We start from the raw sequence: 15,137 nt of genomic DNA, 5'->3' as shown, positions 1-15,137 counted from the left end.
CGGAGCCACCATGCCCGAGGCATGTGACACTCCGGAGCCACCATGCCCGAGGCATGTGACACTCCGGAGCCACCATGCCCGAGGCATGTGACACTTCAGCATCCTTAGTTGTCACATGGAAATTGGAACAGCACTGCTTCATGGTGCTGCTGTGGGGCTGAGATGTATCAATACTCATAAAGAGCCGGGCGTGGTGGTGCACACCTTTAATCCCAGCACTTGGGAGCACAGAGGCAGGCGGATTTCTGAGTTCGAGGCCAGCCTGGTCTACAGAGTGAGTTCCAGGACAGCCAGGGCTACACAGAGAAACCCTGTCTCTCTCAAACAAACAAACAAACAAACAAACAAACAAAACAAACAATAATACACATAGAGAATGTATCAGTGTTTGGCCTTAATCACCCCTGGGGGGAAAGCTTCACTATTGCTACTATTGCCCTTGGTGTCTTCCTGCCAGCCAGATGAAGAAAGGAAAAAGTCTGCATGACAATTACTTCCTGCAATAAAAACAGCCAACACAAGCCCTGGTGGTCTACTGTTTGGAATATGTAGGAGCTAGCACCCTGAAAATGGAGGCAGAAGGATCAGAAGTTCAAGGCTAGCCTCAACTGTATAGTGAGTTCCAGGGTATCTGGGTTAGGAAACATGAAACCCTGCCTCAAACAAACAAACAAACAAACAAACAAACAAACAAGCAAGCAAGCCAGGCATAGTGGAGTTCTTATATTACCCTAGCACTTTAGATATGGGGGCAGGAGGATCGGGAGTTCAAGGTCATCCTCAGCTATATACAGCTTAGGACCAGCCTGGGACACTTGAGACCTTATCTCCAAACACCAAAACAAACAAATAAATGAATGAAATCTAGGAGGAAAAAGACAATTGGATGGTAACGGTTTATTTTGACTGGGAGCTAATGTCCAGGGCTTTCTCAGGATATTAAAGGTTCTAGTCATGGGCTTAGGGCTAAAAGATAGAGCATGGCTTACATGCATGAGGACTTGGTTTCATTCTCAGCCCCAAAAGGTGAATCACAGTGGGATGTGGTGGCACACGCCTTTAATTCCAGCACTTGGGAGGCACAGGCAGGCGGATTTCTGAGTTCGAGGCCAGCCTGGTCTACAGAGTGAGTTCCAGGACAGCCAAGGCTACAGAGAAACCCTGTCTCGAAAAACAAAAACAAAAAATTCTAGATCCCAACCCTAGAATGCAGATGGTCTACGGGCTCCAGCATAGAGGTTGGTCTTCCATGCCCACACAGCAGTTACTACGGAGAGACAGTCTTCTATCCACTCAGACTTGCCACGCAGTTCTGCAACTACAAAAGAAGTGCCCAGGGCCAGGCACAATGGCTAGGAGGGCCAAGTCAAGAGCAAAGTGCTTTTCTTGATCTGAATTCCAAGTGTTCACTCTGAGTCCTCAGAACACAATGGGAACATTATCACAGCCACTTCATCCAATCTGTTTCCGGAGGCTGGAAGGACCAAAGGCAACAATGCTCACCCCTTCCTCCAGCCAGCACAGAGCTGAGAGACCTGAACTAATCCAAGGGTCTTCTTCAACCAGAGCCTGAAGCCCAAATCACAAATGGAAATATATATAAACCATTTCATATATATTTCCCAATGGTCAAATCATTTTTTTAAATGTATTGTCAGCCATGATGGTACATACCTGGGGTATGAAGGCAAGACTATCAAATGTTCAAGGCTAGCCTAGGTTACAGCAGACCTGCCTCAAAAACCAACCAAAGAAACAAACCAAGGTACCAGGGAGGTAGCTCGGCTTGTAGAGTGCTCACAGGCATGCACAAAGCCCTGGGTTCCATCTCCAACACCACATAAACTGCAGATGACTGTGCAAGCCTGAGAGCCCAGAGCTAAGAATGTTTAGGCAAGAGGATGAGAAATTCAAGGTCATCCTTGGCTACATTTACGGTCTGACCCTGTCTCAAAAAAAAAAAAAAAATTCTCATTTTTCAGATCTTTAAATCAAACTCAGGACCTTGTATCAGCTAGGCAAAGCTGTGCCACTAAACCATATGCCCTCGGATTCTGGGAAAGGGTCATAGTCAGTGTCTTCCTGCCTCTACTTTTCAAGTGCTGGTGCCACCACACCTCCTCCTTGGCTTCCTCCAGTCAGATTTTTATCTTACAAAATGCTCTGGGCACAGAACTGTTCTGTGAACTGAGCACACTCACCAGGGATTAGAAGGGCCACAGGAATACTGATACACGCCCACCAACAGGAGAGGCTATAGGCAATGACTTATATGTTAGACCCAACCTGGAACACGGGCCATGTGTTACCACCAAGTTTTGTCAAAGATCTGACGGTAGAAGACTCAACTGGGATGGGGTCAGGGTACACGCAGAGCTCTGATGACAGGCCCATTTCCCATTGCCTGCACGGGGCTTACGTCCTTGAGAACAGGTGTTTGAAACCAGATCAGCTTTTGGAAAGAAGACACTGTCTAGGTTATTAGGCAAGTTTTAAGGGTGATGTCCAGCCTTATTTAGATCTTGACAAATTGAGCGACTATTTTACCACTGAGCTCCACTTCCAGATAGAGCTTATTACTGTATCAAGGAATAGTTAACACAAACTAATGCTGCACATATTTAATGCATTCAAATCAATAAGTTTGGAGGTAAATACGAACCCATAAAACCATCACCACCAATGTCACCCAATATGTTGTTTGTTTTGGAAGTGGGCCTCATATAGCACAGACTGGCTTCCAATTTGCTATGTAGCCAAGGATGACCTTGACCCTTGACCCTCCTGACTTTTCTACCTTTGAGTGCTGGGATTATAGGCTTGTGCCACCAGGCCTGGTAACTGCTGAGTACTGGGTCCACAGTTTCAGGCATGCTATATAAGTAAGCACTCTATCAACTAAGCTACATCTCCAGCCCACACTCATGCTAAAAGCAAGTGGATTCTGTCAAGCAGTTCTTGAAAACAGGCATGGTGGTTCATGCTTACAGTCCCAGCATTCAGGACATTGAAACAAGAGCTTTGGGATTTGGAGACTAGCCTAAACAACACAGCAAGACTTAATAATAATAATAATAATAATAATAATAATAATAATAATAAATAGTTTGCAGGGCTGGAGAGATGATGCAGCAGTTAGAGCACTTGTTCTTGCAGAGGACCCAGGTTTGAGTCCCAGAACCCATATGGTAGCTCACAACCATCCATAATTCCAGTTCCAAAGTATTCAACGCCTTCTTCTAACTGCCAGTGTAGTGCATGCAAGTGCATGTGCATACACACACACAAAATCCCCCCACAAAATAACAAAATTAAATTTAATTAAAGAAATGATTTTGATAGGTATGTGGTATACAGCTCTAATTCCTGCACTTGAGGAGCAAAAGCAAGCTCATCTCTTAGAGTGCAAGGACAATCTAATCTACTTACCAAGGTCCAGATCAGCCTGCACCACATAGCAAAATCTCTCAAAACCAAACAAATAATAATGATGATGATGATAATAGTTTTAAAAGGTTATCTGTGTTATGTGGCGGAATATTGCTCAGTGGCCCATTGCTTGTCTTGTATAAATGAGCAAGGTGCTGGGTTCAATCCACAGCACATTAAAAAGGAAACCGAATTAAAATTAAAATCAGGTTAGGAGTGTAGCTCAGTGGTACAAGGTTGACCTGGTGTAGCTAAAGCCCTGTTTTCAATCCTGGTGCCTCGAAAGAAAAAAATAAATAAAATGGAAGCAGTAGCGACCAACTTCCTGGAAGTTGCTAGCGCATGGGTAGAACAAATGACCTCATTTGCATATCTGCATATGATTTGGCAAAATAGATCTTAGTAAACCTCATTATTATTGCTGAGATTGTTAATGCTTGAGTTGAAACTTCCTGTCTGCCAACGCCATAAGTGGGTAGTGCTCATTCTCCAACACAGGAGGAAGAAGAGGAACCCACAAAGGGGACAATGGATATTCAGTTCAGTTTGTCCTCCCCAGGGTGATCTCATCCCTCTGGCTTCGGGGGCTGTTTCTGAGGGTTCTTTTTTGAAACCCACTACAGAGAGAGAGCTGGGCTCCAGCCAGAGTCCTTGCTTCTCACTCCATCTTCAGACCTGCTTCCTCCAGATTCACCCCAATGCTGCAGTTGCCCTGCTCCTGCTTCAGCCTGGGTTTTGTGTCCTACCCACCTCCCGCAAACAGTTTCCTTTCTACCCAATGAGAATCAAATTTTGTAGAATCAATATCAACCTCTCAAAAAAAGTTAAATCTGAGCAGACCTTTCTTCTCTCAGTCTACAGAGTACACCAGTGTCTGTGCAGTCTCAGAGCTGAGTCGTCACTGTGCACTTGTAGTGCACTGTGCATCTGTAATGTTATTTATTCCTCCTACTTCATAGGATGAGATTGCTATTGAGTCCTTCAGCTCCCTGGGGATATGACCTAAGTATGTGGCTTGCTAATGATTAATGCTAAACAGGACAGCAGTCATCACCAAAACCTCACATGTCTGTCTGTATACCTATTCTGAGCCCACAGCAAATGTGGTAAAAGCCAAAGAGATTTAAAAAAAAAAAAAGATTTAGAAGAGACAGGCACAGTGTTTGTGCACACGGAGAGAACAAAGAGAATCCGAAACCTTGGGGGTGACAGGCAGGGAAAGCAGGAAAGACATACAGAAGATGAGTCAGTCACAGGGAATGAGGGCACTGGGTCCACTCAGCGACACTGAGCTGGCCTCGGGGATGGTAAGAACTGGAGGAAAGGAATGGCAGAGGGCAGGAAGTGAGAAGGGCAGCTGATGCTTAACTCAGAAAGTAGGCAAGAGTTAACTGCACACAGAAACAGAAAACTCCCAGGCTCCTGAGGTCTCCAAGACCTTCCCCACCAGGCTCTGCAGAGTTGGGACAAGGCTCTTAGAAAAGCAGGGTAAAGAAAGAGTTAAACGAACAACAAAAGTGTCAGTCAGACCTCTGCTTGGCAGACAGAAGGCACCCTGCGGCTGCTAATGCCCTCCATTCCTTTCAATGTTTTCAACCTATTTTAAATGCCCACACGCTAAGGAGCTCATTTCATCTCCTGTGCAACCCTGGGAAAGAGGCAGGACAGGATTGTTATCGATATCCTGTGGCTCCCTAAGGAGCTGTCAAAATGTTTCTGCCATCTCAGAACCCGTGCACTGCTCTACCAGGTTGTACTCTAAGGGCAGCACAGGAAGGCTGGGCCCTCTGCCTGGGTTCCATTCTGGCCTCCATCCCTGCTGGTTATCCTGGGGTGGCTACTTCAGAAATCACAGCATATGGACTCATTCTTCTCCTGGAATTTCTCAGGCTGCTCTTCCCCTTCAGCTTCTATCTATCTCACAGCCAGTACTTAATGGGCATCTCTCCCACTCCCCATCTCACCCACTCCCCGGGAATCTCTGTAAAGCTTCTTTTCTCATCAGAGGACAGGGAACCCAAGGCTCAGAGAGGCAAAAGCCTTTGCCCGGAGTCGCACAGGAGGCAAACATGGAGAAACCTTAGGTGATTTGAAAAGAACACAGGACTGGGGATATCAGAAGACCTGAATTCTAAAACTGGCTCTCCACTTAACCAGATTTATAGACCAGCCAACATCTCCTAGCCTTGGTTTCCATAGTTGCAAAATTAAAATGATGCAGATGACTTCTGGTTGTTGAAGGAATAGGATTAAGACGTTATAGTGTAACTAGGTATTAGTGCACACTTTTAATCCCTGCACTGGGAGGGCAAAGGCAGGTGGATCTCTGTGAGTTCAAAGCCATCCTGGTCTACATAGTTCCAGGACAGCCCGGGCTACACTGAGAAACCCTGCTTAAAAAAAAAAAAAAACCATAAAGACAAATTACTTGAGCTGGGTGGATGGTTTCCTGATTTAGTGCTTACTGATCTCCAGGGTGTTCAGGCGTTCAAGTTCAGTTCTCAGCACCCACATGATACCTCACAATTTCCTGCAACTCAAGTTCTAGGAGATCTGATGCCCTCTTTTGACTGCTCTCTGCAGGCTCCTGCACATACATGATGCACATCAGTCAGGCACACACATACACATAAAATAAATACACCCTTAAAAATTATTTTCATGTAGTTAGTGGTTGCTGAAGGTGGCAGACATCCCCGTACCCCACAGTGGTCTAGGTACTGGTAAGGTGTTAGTGCACGTGTAAGCAACCTTAATGAAATTCCCTGGAACACTCTAGCACACACACACACAAAGAAGAAAGAGTAAGGAAATCAGTGGAAGTAGGGAGAGGACAAGAGAGGGTATAGGAAGCAAGTATAATAAAAATACATTAAATACATGTATAAAAGTGTCATGATGAAACACACTGCATATAACTGATATACACTAATAAGAAAAAAAATTACACTACCAGGAAGATTGTAATATTGTATGGGCTATACCTGTAGTGCAGGGATTCTAGTTCTGGCCACCTCAGTCTTTATTTTGATCAATTGATTGGCTGATTTAATTGTGAGTTTATTTAGTTTCGAAATGGGGTCTCATCACGTTGCCAGGCTTGTCTCAACTCCTAGGCTTGAACTATTCTGCCTCCATCTTCTGGATGGCTGGGATTCCAGACGCATGCTACTATGCATGATTCTTCCCTGATTTCTTGACTGTCTTATTACCGGTGTTCTTACATTGCCTTAAATTCAAATACCTTATGGAAAAATACCAGTCAGTTTCCTATAAGAACATTTAACGTATCCACTTTCTCCCTTTCTTAGCCTGTATTACCTCTATGGCCTCCCAGCTTAACAGGGTAAGGGATGTCTTAGAGGAGAAAGCAATGACTGATGGACCAAATAGGATTTTCCAGTCAATAACAGCAGGCTGCATGTTAGATTCTCTCCCCCTGCTAGACAGGACTGGACTAACAGCCTTGCCTTTATCATCTTGAGTTTCCCTGGTATCAGACCCTCTGAGGAAGCAGTTCAGTTATAACCCTGGTAGAGCTTCTCCATGAGTGAATTAAATATTAAACACGCCAGGCCACAGCCCCTGGTGCAGCAGCACATTCCCAGTACAGAGACAATGCACAGAGATCAAGCTGTCACTCTTCCACTGGCTGTGGGCTGGGCCTCCCCATTCCTAGCCCACACTCCTATGAATAAATAAGAAATGTTTGATCTTCCCAGTGAGTTCACGGGTCTTCATATTTTTCCTACAATCCCACTGTGGAAGGCTCCAGGGAGCCGGAAATGCCTGGAACACTGGGTTGTGATATCTGCAGCACTGAAATTTCACGGGCAGCTGGGGATGGAGCTCAGTTGGTAGAGTGTTTGATTAGAATGTTCTAAAATCGAGGTGGGGGGCGGGGAGGGCGTTGATCTCCAACTGTGCATAAAACCAAGCTTGGTGGTGGTACTTGTCCGTAATCGTAGCAATCAGCAGATGGGAGGCAGCAAGATAATTACTTCAAGGTCATCCTCAGCTAAATAGAGAGTTCTAGGCCAGCCTAGACTACACCCGAGATTCCATTTACAAAGAAGAAGAAAAAGCCGGGGAGGGAGAGGGATGAAGAAATTTAACAGGTCTATAATTGACTCAGTAACTTAGTTCCACGTAGGGACAGAGGTTCTCTGGGAAGTGGGCAGCTCAGGAAGGATGCAGAAGCCCTGGCATCTCTCAAGACAATAAGGAATTAGCCATAATTGACAAGAGGCTTCAGTGTGTAGGCCAGTTGCTTTTTCTTTTTCTTTTTTTCCCCTGGATGATTGGTAGAACCCCTGACTAACATCCTATTTATAAAACGGGAAATGGAGGTAGGAAGAAAAGGGAAACCCACAGCCAGTCAGCCACTCGATGGGCCTGAGCCTAAGAGGCCCAGACTCCAGGTCTCTGGGATTGAGCCCACTTCTCTCTCCATCCTACCTCCTCCTACATGACACTCTGAGTCTCCTTATTAATGACACCAAGGGGTAGGCCTGGCACTTTGTCATCCACTGGGCCATTTCCATAGGAAGCAGGATTCTCTGGCCTTGCTACTGAAGACTAAAAGCATGAAGTTTGCAAGTAGCATTTCAGCCCAGCTACTCTGAGACTAGAACCTTGGCACTTCCTGAGCCTTAAGTCCTCAACAGTAAGATGAGGCTTTAAAAGCCACTCTTTGGAATGGCTCCTATGAAGATGAGACAAGATGATATAAAAATGGAGTACTTTGTAAACTGTAAAGTGATATCCAAATATCCGATACTATTAATATGATACAGGGCCCAAAGACACTGCAGAGAGAAGAAAAATTATCAGGAGAGGGGGCCATGCAGAAGTGAGAAGCCATACTCACAAGAGGTCCTGCGTGGCTTCTCATAGACCTGGCCAATCCTGGGGTCATTTGCACAGGTAGACAGTGGCAGAGGTGGTCAGAGCATCTGGAGTCCACTGGTCCAAGACATCTCCCCACTTTGCTTGGTGTGGATGCTCGTATGTAAGTGCACTTGGCTACCTAGTATTATGGTACTTTGCTTAGCTGCTCCAGGGCAGTCATCAGTGTGTGGTCCTGAGGTGGGATATCCCACTCAGGCCAACTCACAGACCCTCAAATGAAAATCTACCAATCAAAGTACTCGAATCGTCTGGGGACCTTACCTTGTACTTGGCTGCAAGCAGCTCTGTAGCCTGCTGCTCCCGCCGTAGATCCTCCAGCATCTTCTCCTTCTCTTCTAGAAGCTTCTGCTTCTCCTCACTCACAAGGCTGCGGTCATCCTGGATGGCAGCCTTCTCCTCCTCCAGCCGTTCCTTCTGTTCCTGCAGGTAATTCTCCATGTTCTTCTCCAAAGCTGCCTCCAGGATGGGCTGGGGTGGGCGGTGATTGTTGTTGTTATCATCTTCCTCTTCCGCCACCCAAGCCTCAATCACGGACCCCTCTGGATAGCCGGCCGGGGCAGACACGGCCTTCTTTCTACGACTGCTCTTTCTCCGAGGTCGCTTGCCCAGCATCCCCTTCTTCTCCAGCTGGGCCTTCAAGCGAGCGATCTCTTCCTGGAATTCCCTCAGCAGCGTGTCCTTGGGGTCCTCGTTCACCCGCGGTTTGTTCTTGATGTTCTTGGCTCGGTTGGCAAAGCGCAGGGTAGAGAGGCTCTCGTCGTAGCTGTGAGAAGCTGGACCCAGTGTGGCCACCATGATGGTCTTGGCATTGCCCCCCAGTGAGTCTTGGAGCAGCCGGGTCAGCTTGGAGTCCCTGTAGGGGATGTGGGTGCTCCTGTTGCCAGCCAGAGCAGCAATCACATTGCCCAGGGCGGACAGCGAGAGATTGATTTTAGAAGCTTCCTTAGGCCTCTCTCCGCTGCTGGCAGACCCACTAGCGTTGCCACTTCCACTCCCACCACCAGCTGTTGGCTGTGTGGCTGGCCCTCCAGCTGCGTTGGGACCTGCCTTGTTCTGCCTCTCACTGCCGGCCAGGTCTACCAGGTTGAGCTTGCCTACTCGGATATGGTCCTGGCCATCAGAGCCACGCTCACTGCACTCCACTGTGATAACAAAGATGGCATGGGACCGAGAGCTGACCTCATTCATGTGGGTGCTGCCCACTGCTCGGGCTTGGTTCCCCAGATTCATCACATGCTCAATCTCCTTGACGTTCTTGGTGACAAAGGAAGAGAGGTCCTTGATGTAGACCCCTGTTTCAGGATTCTCCTTCAGCTCTAGCCTCTTGCCTGGCTCCTTGGATAGCAGGTCTCGGATCTCCTCCTGGTAGATCTCCAAGTAGGAAGCACGAACCAGGTACTGCTGGTTCTGGGAGCGGGAGATGTGGGTGAAGATGTGCTCAAAGGCATTCGGGATAACCCCGCGGAGCTCTGGCTCCACCCAGGTCCCCTGCATGGTGTAGGTCTTGCCAGTGCCAGTCTGGCCATAGGCAAATACGGTGCCGTTGAAACCCTGAAGCACTGAGTCTATCAGGGGCCTCACCGTTTCGTCATACAGGTCGGCCTGCTTGGAGCTAGCATCATACACAGCATCAAAAGTGAAGGTCTTGGGCAGCTCCCCGGGTGCCGCGCGGGGGTTTCGCAGAGTCACCTGGCCCAGTTTCACGTCCATGGTCAGAATCTGCTCATGACCAGCAGCCTCCTCCTTCCTACTGAGGGGGCGGCACCGGGCCACCACCTTCAGGGCCTCGCTGGCCTTGGTCTTACTGGCCATCTTGCACCTCTGTCCTTCCAGGTGGGCCGCTCTGCAGCCTGGGCGGTCCTCCTGCCCTACTCCTAGGTCGGGATCAGTCGGGCTGGCCCAGCCCTCAGGCACCGCTCTTCAATCCGCATGCAGCCTACCAGGGTGGGGATGCAGGGAGTTGGCCCCGAGACTGCTGCAGTCCAGGCCTCCACAGCTCTCCACGGCTTTCTGGGCACAGTCTGGAGAGGTAGAATTAGGCAGAATCCCCAGGTTACCGCGCAAGCTGCTCCTGCCGAAGGGCAGTGCCTGGAACCCACCCCATGCTGGAGCAAGAGTGAGCGCTACGGCTACAGCTTCGGCAACAATGAGATAAAGGAAGAGGAAAATGAGATGAGGGTGGGCGGCAGAGCTGTCTTTTCCTCCTCCTTTTTCCCTTTCCCTAGGGATCCATGGCGGAGGATGCGAGTCCTGGGCGGCCCGGAGGGTCCCGATCCTCCCGAGGACAGAGGCTCACCTGGAGTCCTCCCTTCCGGGTGGGGGATCATTCATTGCAGCCAAGGCTGGCTGCTGTTGCCTCTCCTTCGTCTTCCCCGCCGCCGCAACAGAAGAATGAGAGAAAAACAGAAGGGGATGGGGCGGAACAGCGGCGGCGAGAGTGATGTTGCTGCGGCCGCTGCGCTGCGGCCCGGGTTAAGTCTCCCGTCTGGGGTGGGGCAAGGGGCGGGGCCGCGGGGCGGGGAACAAGAGCCCGGCGCGGCCCTTGGGCGAGGGACAGCGGTGCATCGCCGCCCGCACCCCGCCGACCCCTCAGGGATGACAGGCTCCGGTGCCCACCCAGGTCCCGCGCCCACCAGTCGGATGCGGCGCAGCCACCGCCAGCCGTCACCCCACCGAACCCGAGCATGCTGGGAGATGTAGTCCTTCCTTTGTTAACCCGGTTCTGTCAGGTTGCTAATGCTTTCTCCAGTCCTCAAGTCTGGGAGCCCCTCCTCCCACATGCAACCCCTGAGTGTGTCTGCTGAGGCTGCACTACCCACGCGTGTTCTATCGCAACCGCCATTCTCGGTTTCTCACTGCTCCAGCCATTTTGCTTGCAGATGGGCACATGCCACTGACCTCCATTTCTCAGGGTGTCACCAGGCCTCCTAGAGCTTAAACTCCTAAACATTATTGGGCTCTGTGTTTTCTCTCCCTAGTCTGGTTTACTCCTGGCCTTCCTTTTAACACTCTGCGGGAAGCACAGTTAACTGATTCCACCTCTTGTGTCTGTACATGGCCTCTGGCTCCAACCACTTCTCCATGACCTTCCGTATCCCTCGAAGGCCTGTCCATCTTCTGACCTCTCAGCCTACCTCCACTACTCTGATCCACTCTATACTCCTAAAAACCATGCCGACACACTTTTCTAGCTCACGTGGAGCCCTGGGACTATTCTAGGCGCCGAACCCTTCTTAAGGAGACAACAGGCTGTAATAGAAATGACAGTTGCACCCTTGTGCCTTTGCCCAGAGATCCTGTTACAGTTCTTCCTCTACTGCTCTGCCACTTGGGCAGCACAAGCATTTCATCATCTGTGAAGCTGTGCTGGTCAATTTTTGTCAACACAAACTAGAGATGTCTGGGAAAAGGAAATCGCAAGTGAGGAATTGCCTGCATCTGATTGGTCTGTGGGGTATATTCTTGATAGCTAATTGATGGAGGCGAGAGCCCAGCCCACTGTGGGAGGTGATACCCTGGGCAGATAGTAATGGGTTGTATAAGAAAGACAGCAGAATGCAAGCCTGGAAGCCAGCCAGTAAATAATGTCTCTCCATGATTGCTACTTCAAGCTCCTGCCTTGAGGTCCTGACGCCTGAACCCTGCAGCACAAATAAGCCCTCTCCTCCAGTTACTCTCGGCCAGGCAGTGTTTTATTACAGCAACAGAGAAGCAAATTAAATCAGAAACTCTAGGGCTGGAGAGATGGCTCAGTGGTTAAGAGCACTGACTGCTCTTCCGAAGGACCCGAGTTCCATTCCCAGCAACCACATGGTGGCTCACAACCATCCGTAATGAGATCTGATGCCCTCTTCTGGTGTGTCTGAAGACAGCTACAGTATACTCATATAAGTAAAAGTAGATAAATTTTTAAAAAGATTTATTTATTTATTTTATGTATGTGAGTGCACTGTAGCTGTACAGATGGTTGTGAACCTTCATGTGGTTGTTGGGAGTTGAATTTTTAGGACCGCTGCTCGCTCTGGCCAACCTCGCTCCTCACTCTGTCCCTGCTTGCTCCGACCCAAAGCTTTATTTATTATACTGTATAAGTACACTGTAGCTGACTTCAGATATGCCAGAAGAGGGCGTCAGATCACATTACGGGTGGTTGTGAGACATCATGTGGTTTCTGGAATTTGAACTCAGGACCTTCAAAAGAGCAGTCAGTGTTCTTACTCACTAAGCCATCTCACCAGCCCCTGGATAAATCTTTAAAAAACAAAACCAGAAGCTTTCTCTGACTGGGTACGTCCATAGCAGAAAAAAAGAAAAAGATGGGATTTATATCAACTAAACCTTGGGCCTAGCATTCCAGATCCTGTATGGTGCATATGTGTACATGTGTGCATATGCATGTACACGTGCATGTCTCTCTAAGTCAGAGATTGACCTCGTAGGAAAAAAATGTTAGCAAGGTGACTTTAATCTTAACTCTTGGGAGGCAGAATCTCTGAGTTCAAGGCCAGCCTGGTCAACAAATCAAGTTCTAGGATAGTCAGGGCTACACAGAGATTTTTGAATTTTATTTTATGTATTTGAATGTTTTGCCAACATTATGTATGTTTGTATCGCGTGTATGTACCTGGTGCCCACGGAGATCAGAATTGGATGTTGGATCCCCTGGAACGAGAGTTGTAGATAGCTATGATCTGCCATGTGGGTGTTGGGAATCAAACCAGTGTCCTCTGTAAGAGCAATACATGCTCTTGACCACTGAGCCATCTCTCCAGAAGCCCCTTGAGTTTGTTTGGTTTTGTTTATTTGTTTAGTTAGTTTGTTTGTTTGTGATAGTTTCTCCCTGTCTGTGGAATGCACTGACTGGGTAAGTGGTTGGCCAGTGAGCTCTAAAGATCTGACAGTCTTTACCCCACCAGCCCCAGCCCCCCCAGTGCAGGGATTACTAGGGGTCACAATTCAGTTCCTCAGGCCTGGGTTATCTTCCCAGATCAGAGAGTATCAGCTGTGATCTCTGCCCAACATTACACTCTGCTTCAGCTTCCTCAGTGCTTAAAAGTGATTTGGGGGCTGGAGAACTGGCTGCCCTCGAAGCAGGCCTGGGTTCGGTTCACCACCATCCATAACTCCAGCAGGCAAACACTCCAAGACATAAAACAGGAAGAGAATAAGAATAAATAATTATTTAAAAATGGGTTTTGGTGTATGATGTTTATTTTATTCACAAATTTGTTTTGTTTTTGCTTGTTTGTTTGGTTTTGGTTTTTTGAGACAGGGTTTCTCCATGTAACCCTGTAAGTTGTTCTATAGACCAGGCTGGCCTCAAATTCACAGAGATCTGCCTGCTTCTGCCTGTTCAGTACTGGGATTGAAAGCCAGGATGCACTGCCACCCCCACCCCCACCCCCACCACCCAGCTCTTATCTCACAAGTTTGTAAAATAAAGTTTATCAAATTAAAAAACTTGTGAGATAAAAATAGGTATGGCTCCAGCCAAACTAAGATGATGCAGCAGGAAGATCAAGACCTTAGTCATCCCCAGCTACAGAACAAGTTCAAAATCAGCCTGGACAAGAGAATGCCCATCTCAAAAAAACAAAAACAAAAACGCCTTATCTTCTTGTGTCACTGCTACCCCTTAATTCCTAGAATTTTGATTTCAGCTGGGCCAGCAGCTTAAGGTCTATCTGGTAGCTTGCCCACTTCCAGAGGTTCCTGGCCCTACTCCTGACTCTGCTGGTCCAGCTCCACTGATGAACTTGACTGTGGGGCCAAATTTTGGTGACATTTTGGCTGTGCAAACTTTACCTTTCTTGGCTTTAACAGCTGACTTCTGGATAGTGTTTGATTCTTGAACTACTTCCTTGATGGGTTTGGCTTGCCTTTCCTTGCTGGGTTTGGCTTGCTTTTTGCACTTCCGTCTCTGTTTTGGCCAACTCACCTGCCAGCAGGACTGGATATATATTGTTAGCACTGGCCCAGGTTCTTCTGTTTGGGAGCCGAGGGTGAAAAACCAGTGCTTCCAAGATGAAAGTCCCTGTAAATAACTTAGTGTCTATTAGCTATTTTCACAGTAGGATATGAGTGGAGTGGTTACCTTCCCTTACGGGATTTACATAAAGATTAGGTCAAAAGACCCGTGTGCTTGTGCTTAGGCCATAAAAGGCACTCAAGAGAAGGGGAGTCCAGGGTTAAGGTTCTGGCTTAGTGGGTAGAGCACTTGCCTAGCAGACGAAAACCTGAGTTTGATCCTCAGCCTCTGAGGTCTGGACACAGTGGCAAATGCCTGTAATCTGAATACTTGGGAAATTGAAGCAGGAGGTTCAGAAACTAAAGGTCAACCTTGGCTCTACAGTTGGTTTGAGGTCAGCCTGTGCTACAAAGAAACAAGTTCCTTTTCTAAATAAGTAAATAGTTCCTTTCCCCCTCATCCACACTCAAAGCAGAGTTTTGTGTCTTAAGATTTATGTATTTCTGTCTTACGTGTCTTGGTGCTTTGCCTGCTTGCATGTTTGAAGGTGCCAGATCCCCTAGAATTGGAATTACTGACCGTCGTGAGCTTCTATGTGGGTGCTGGGAATTGAACCCATGACCTCTGGAAGAGCAGCACCCAGTGCTTTTAACTTCTGAACCATCTCTCCAGCCCCATCTCTCACCATTCTTTTTGTTTGTTTGTTGGTTGGTTGTTGGTTTTTTCTTTTTTTTCTCTCCTTTTTTTTAATTAGCTATTTTCCTCATTTACATTTCCAATGCTATCCCAAAAGTCCCCCATACCCTCCCCCCCACTCCCCTACCCACCC

At 47.9% G+C, this 15,137-nt stretch overlaps 2 protein-coding genes across 3 annotated transcripts in view; one reads left to right on the top strand and one right to left on the bottom strand.

The window, feature by feature from the left end:
- Kif3c (kinesin family member 3C) overlaps nucleotides 1-11,001 on the bottom strand; it is a 40,641-nt gene extending 29,640 nt beyond the window's left edge. The window contains exons 1-2 of one of the 2 annotated variants that reach the window (XM_021179345.2): nucleotides 10,637-11,001; nucleotides 8,602-10,361 (exon numbers count right to left, since the gene is read on the bottom strand). In XM_021179345.2, coding sequence (XP_021035004.1) covers nucleotides 8,602-10,152 — 1,551 coding nt within the window. In that variant the 5' untranslated portion in view covers nucleotides 10,153-10,361; nucleotides 10,637-11,001. Of the gene's footprint in view, nucleotides 1-8,601 lie in introns of both variants that reach the window. The other variant, XM_021179344.1, reaches the window with a different exon arrangement.
- Nucleotides 10,579-12,634, top strand: LOC110307098. The gene has a single exon (XM_021179346.1). The coding sequence runs from the start codon at nucleotides 10,582-10,584 to the stop codon at nucleotides 11,038-11,040; it is 459 nt and encodes a 152-aa protein (XP_021035005.1). The 5' UTR covers nucleotides 10,579-10,581; the 3' UTR covers nucleotides 11,041-12,634.
- The last annotated feature ends 2,503 nt before the right edge of the window (nucleotides 12,635-15,137 follow it).

Source organism: Mus caroli, chromosome 12 (genome assembly GCF_900094665.2).
Source record: "Mus caroli chromosome 12, CAROLI_EIJ_v1.1, whole genome shotgun sequence".
Classification (NCBI taxonomy): domain Eukaryota; kingdom Metazoa; phylum Chordata; class Mammalia; order Rodentia; family Muridae; genus Mus; species Mus caroli.
The sequence above is the reverse complement of the archived record's forward strand: the minus strand, read 5'-3'. Positions and strand labels throughout refer to the sequence as shown.

Excerpts from the sequence above, each read along its gene's own strand:
- LOC110307098 (XM_021179346.1), top strand. The coding sequence starts at position 10,582 with ATGCGAGTCCTGGGCGGCCCGGAGGGTCCCGATCCTCCCGAGGACAGA.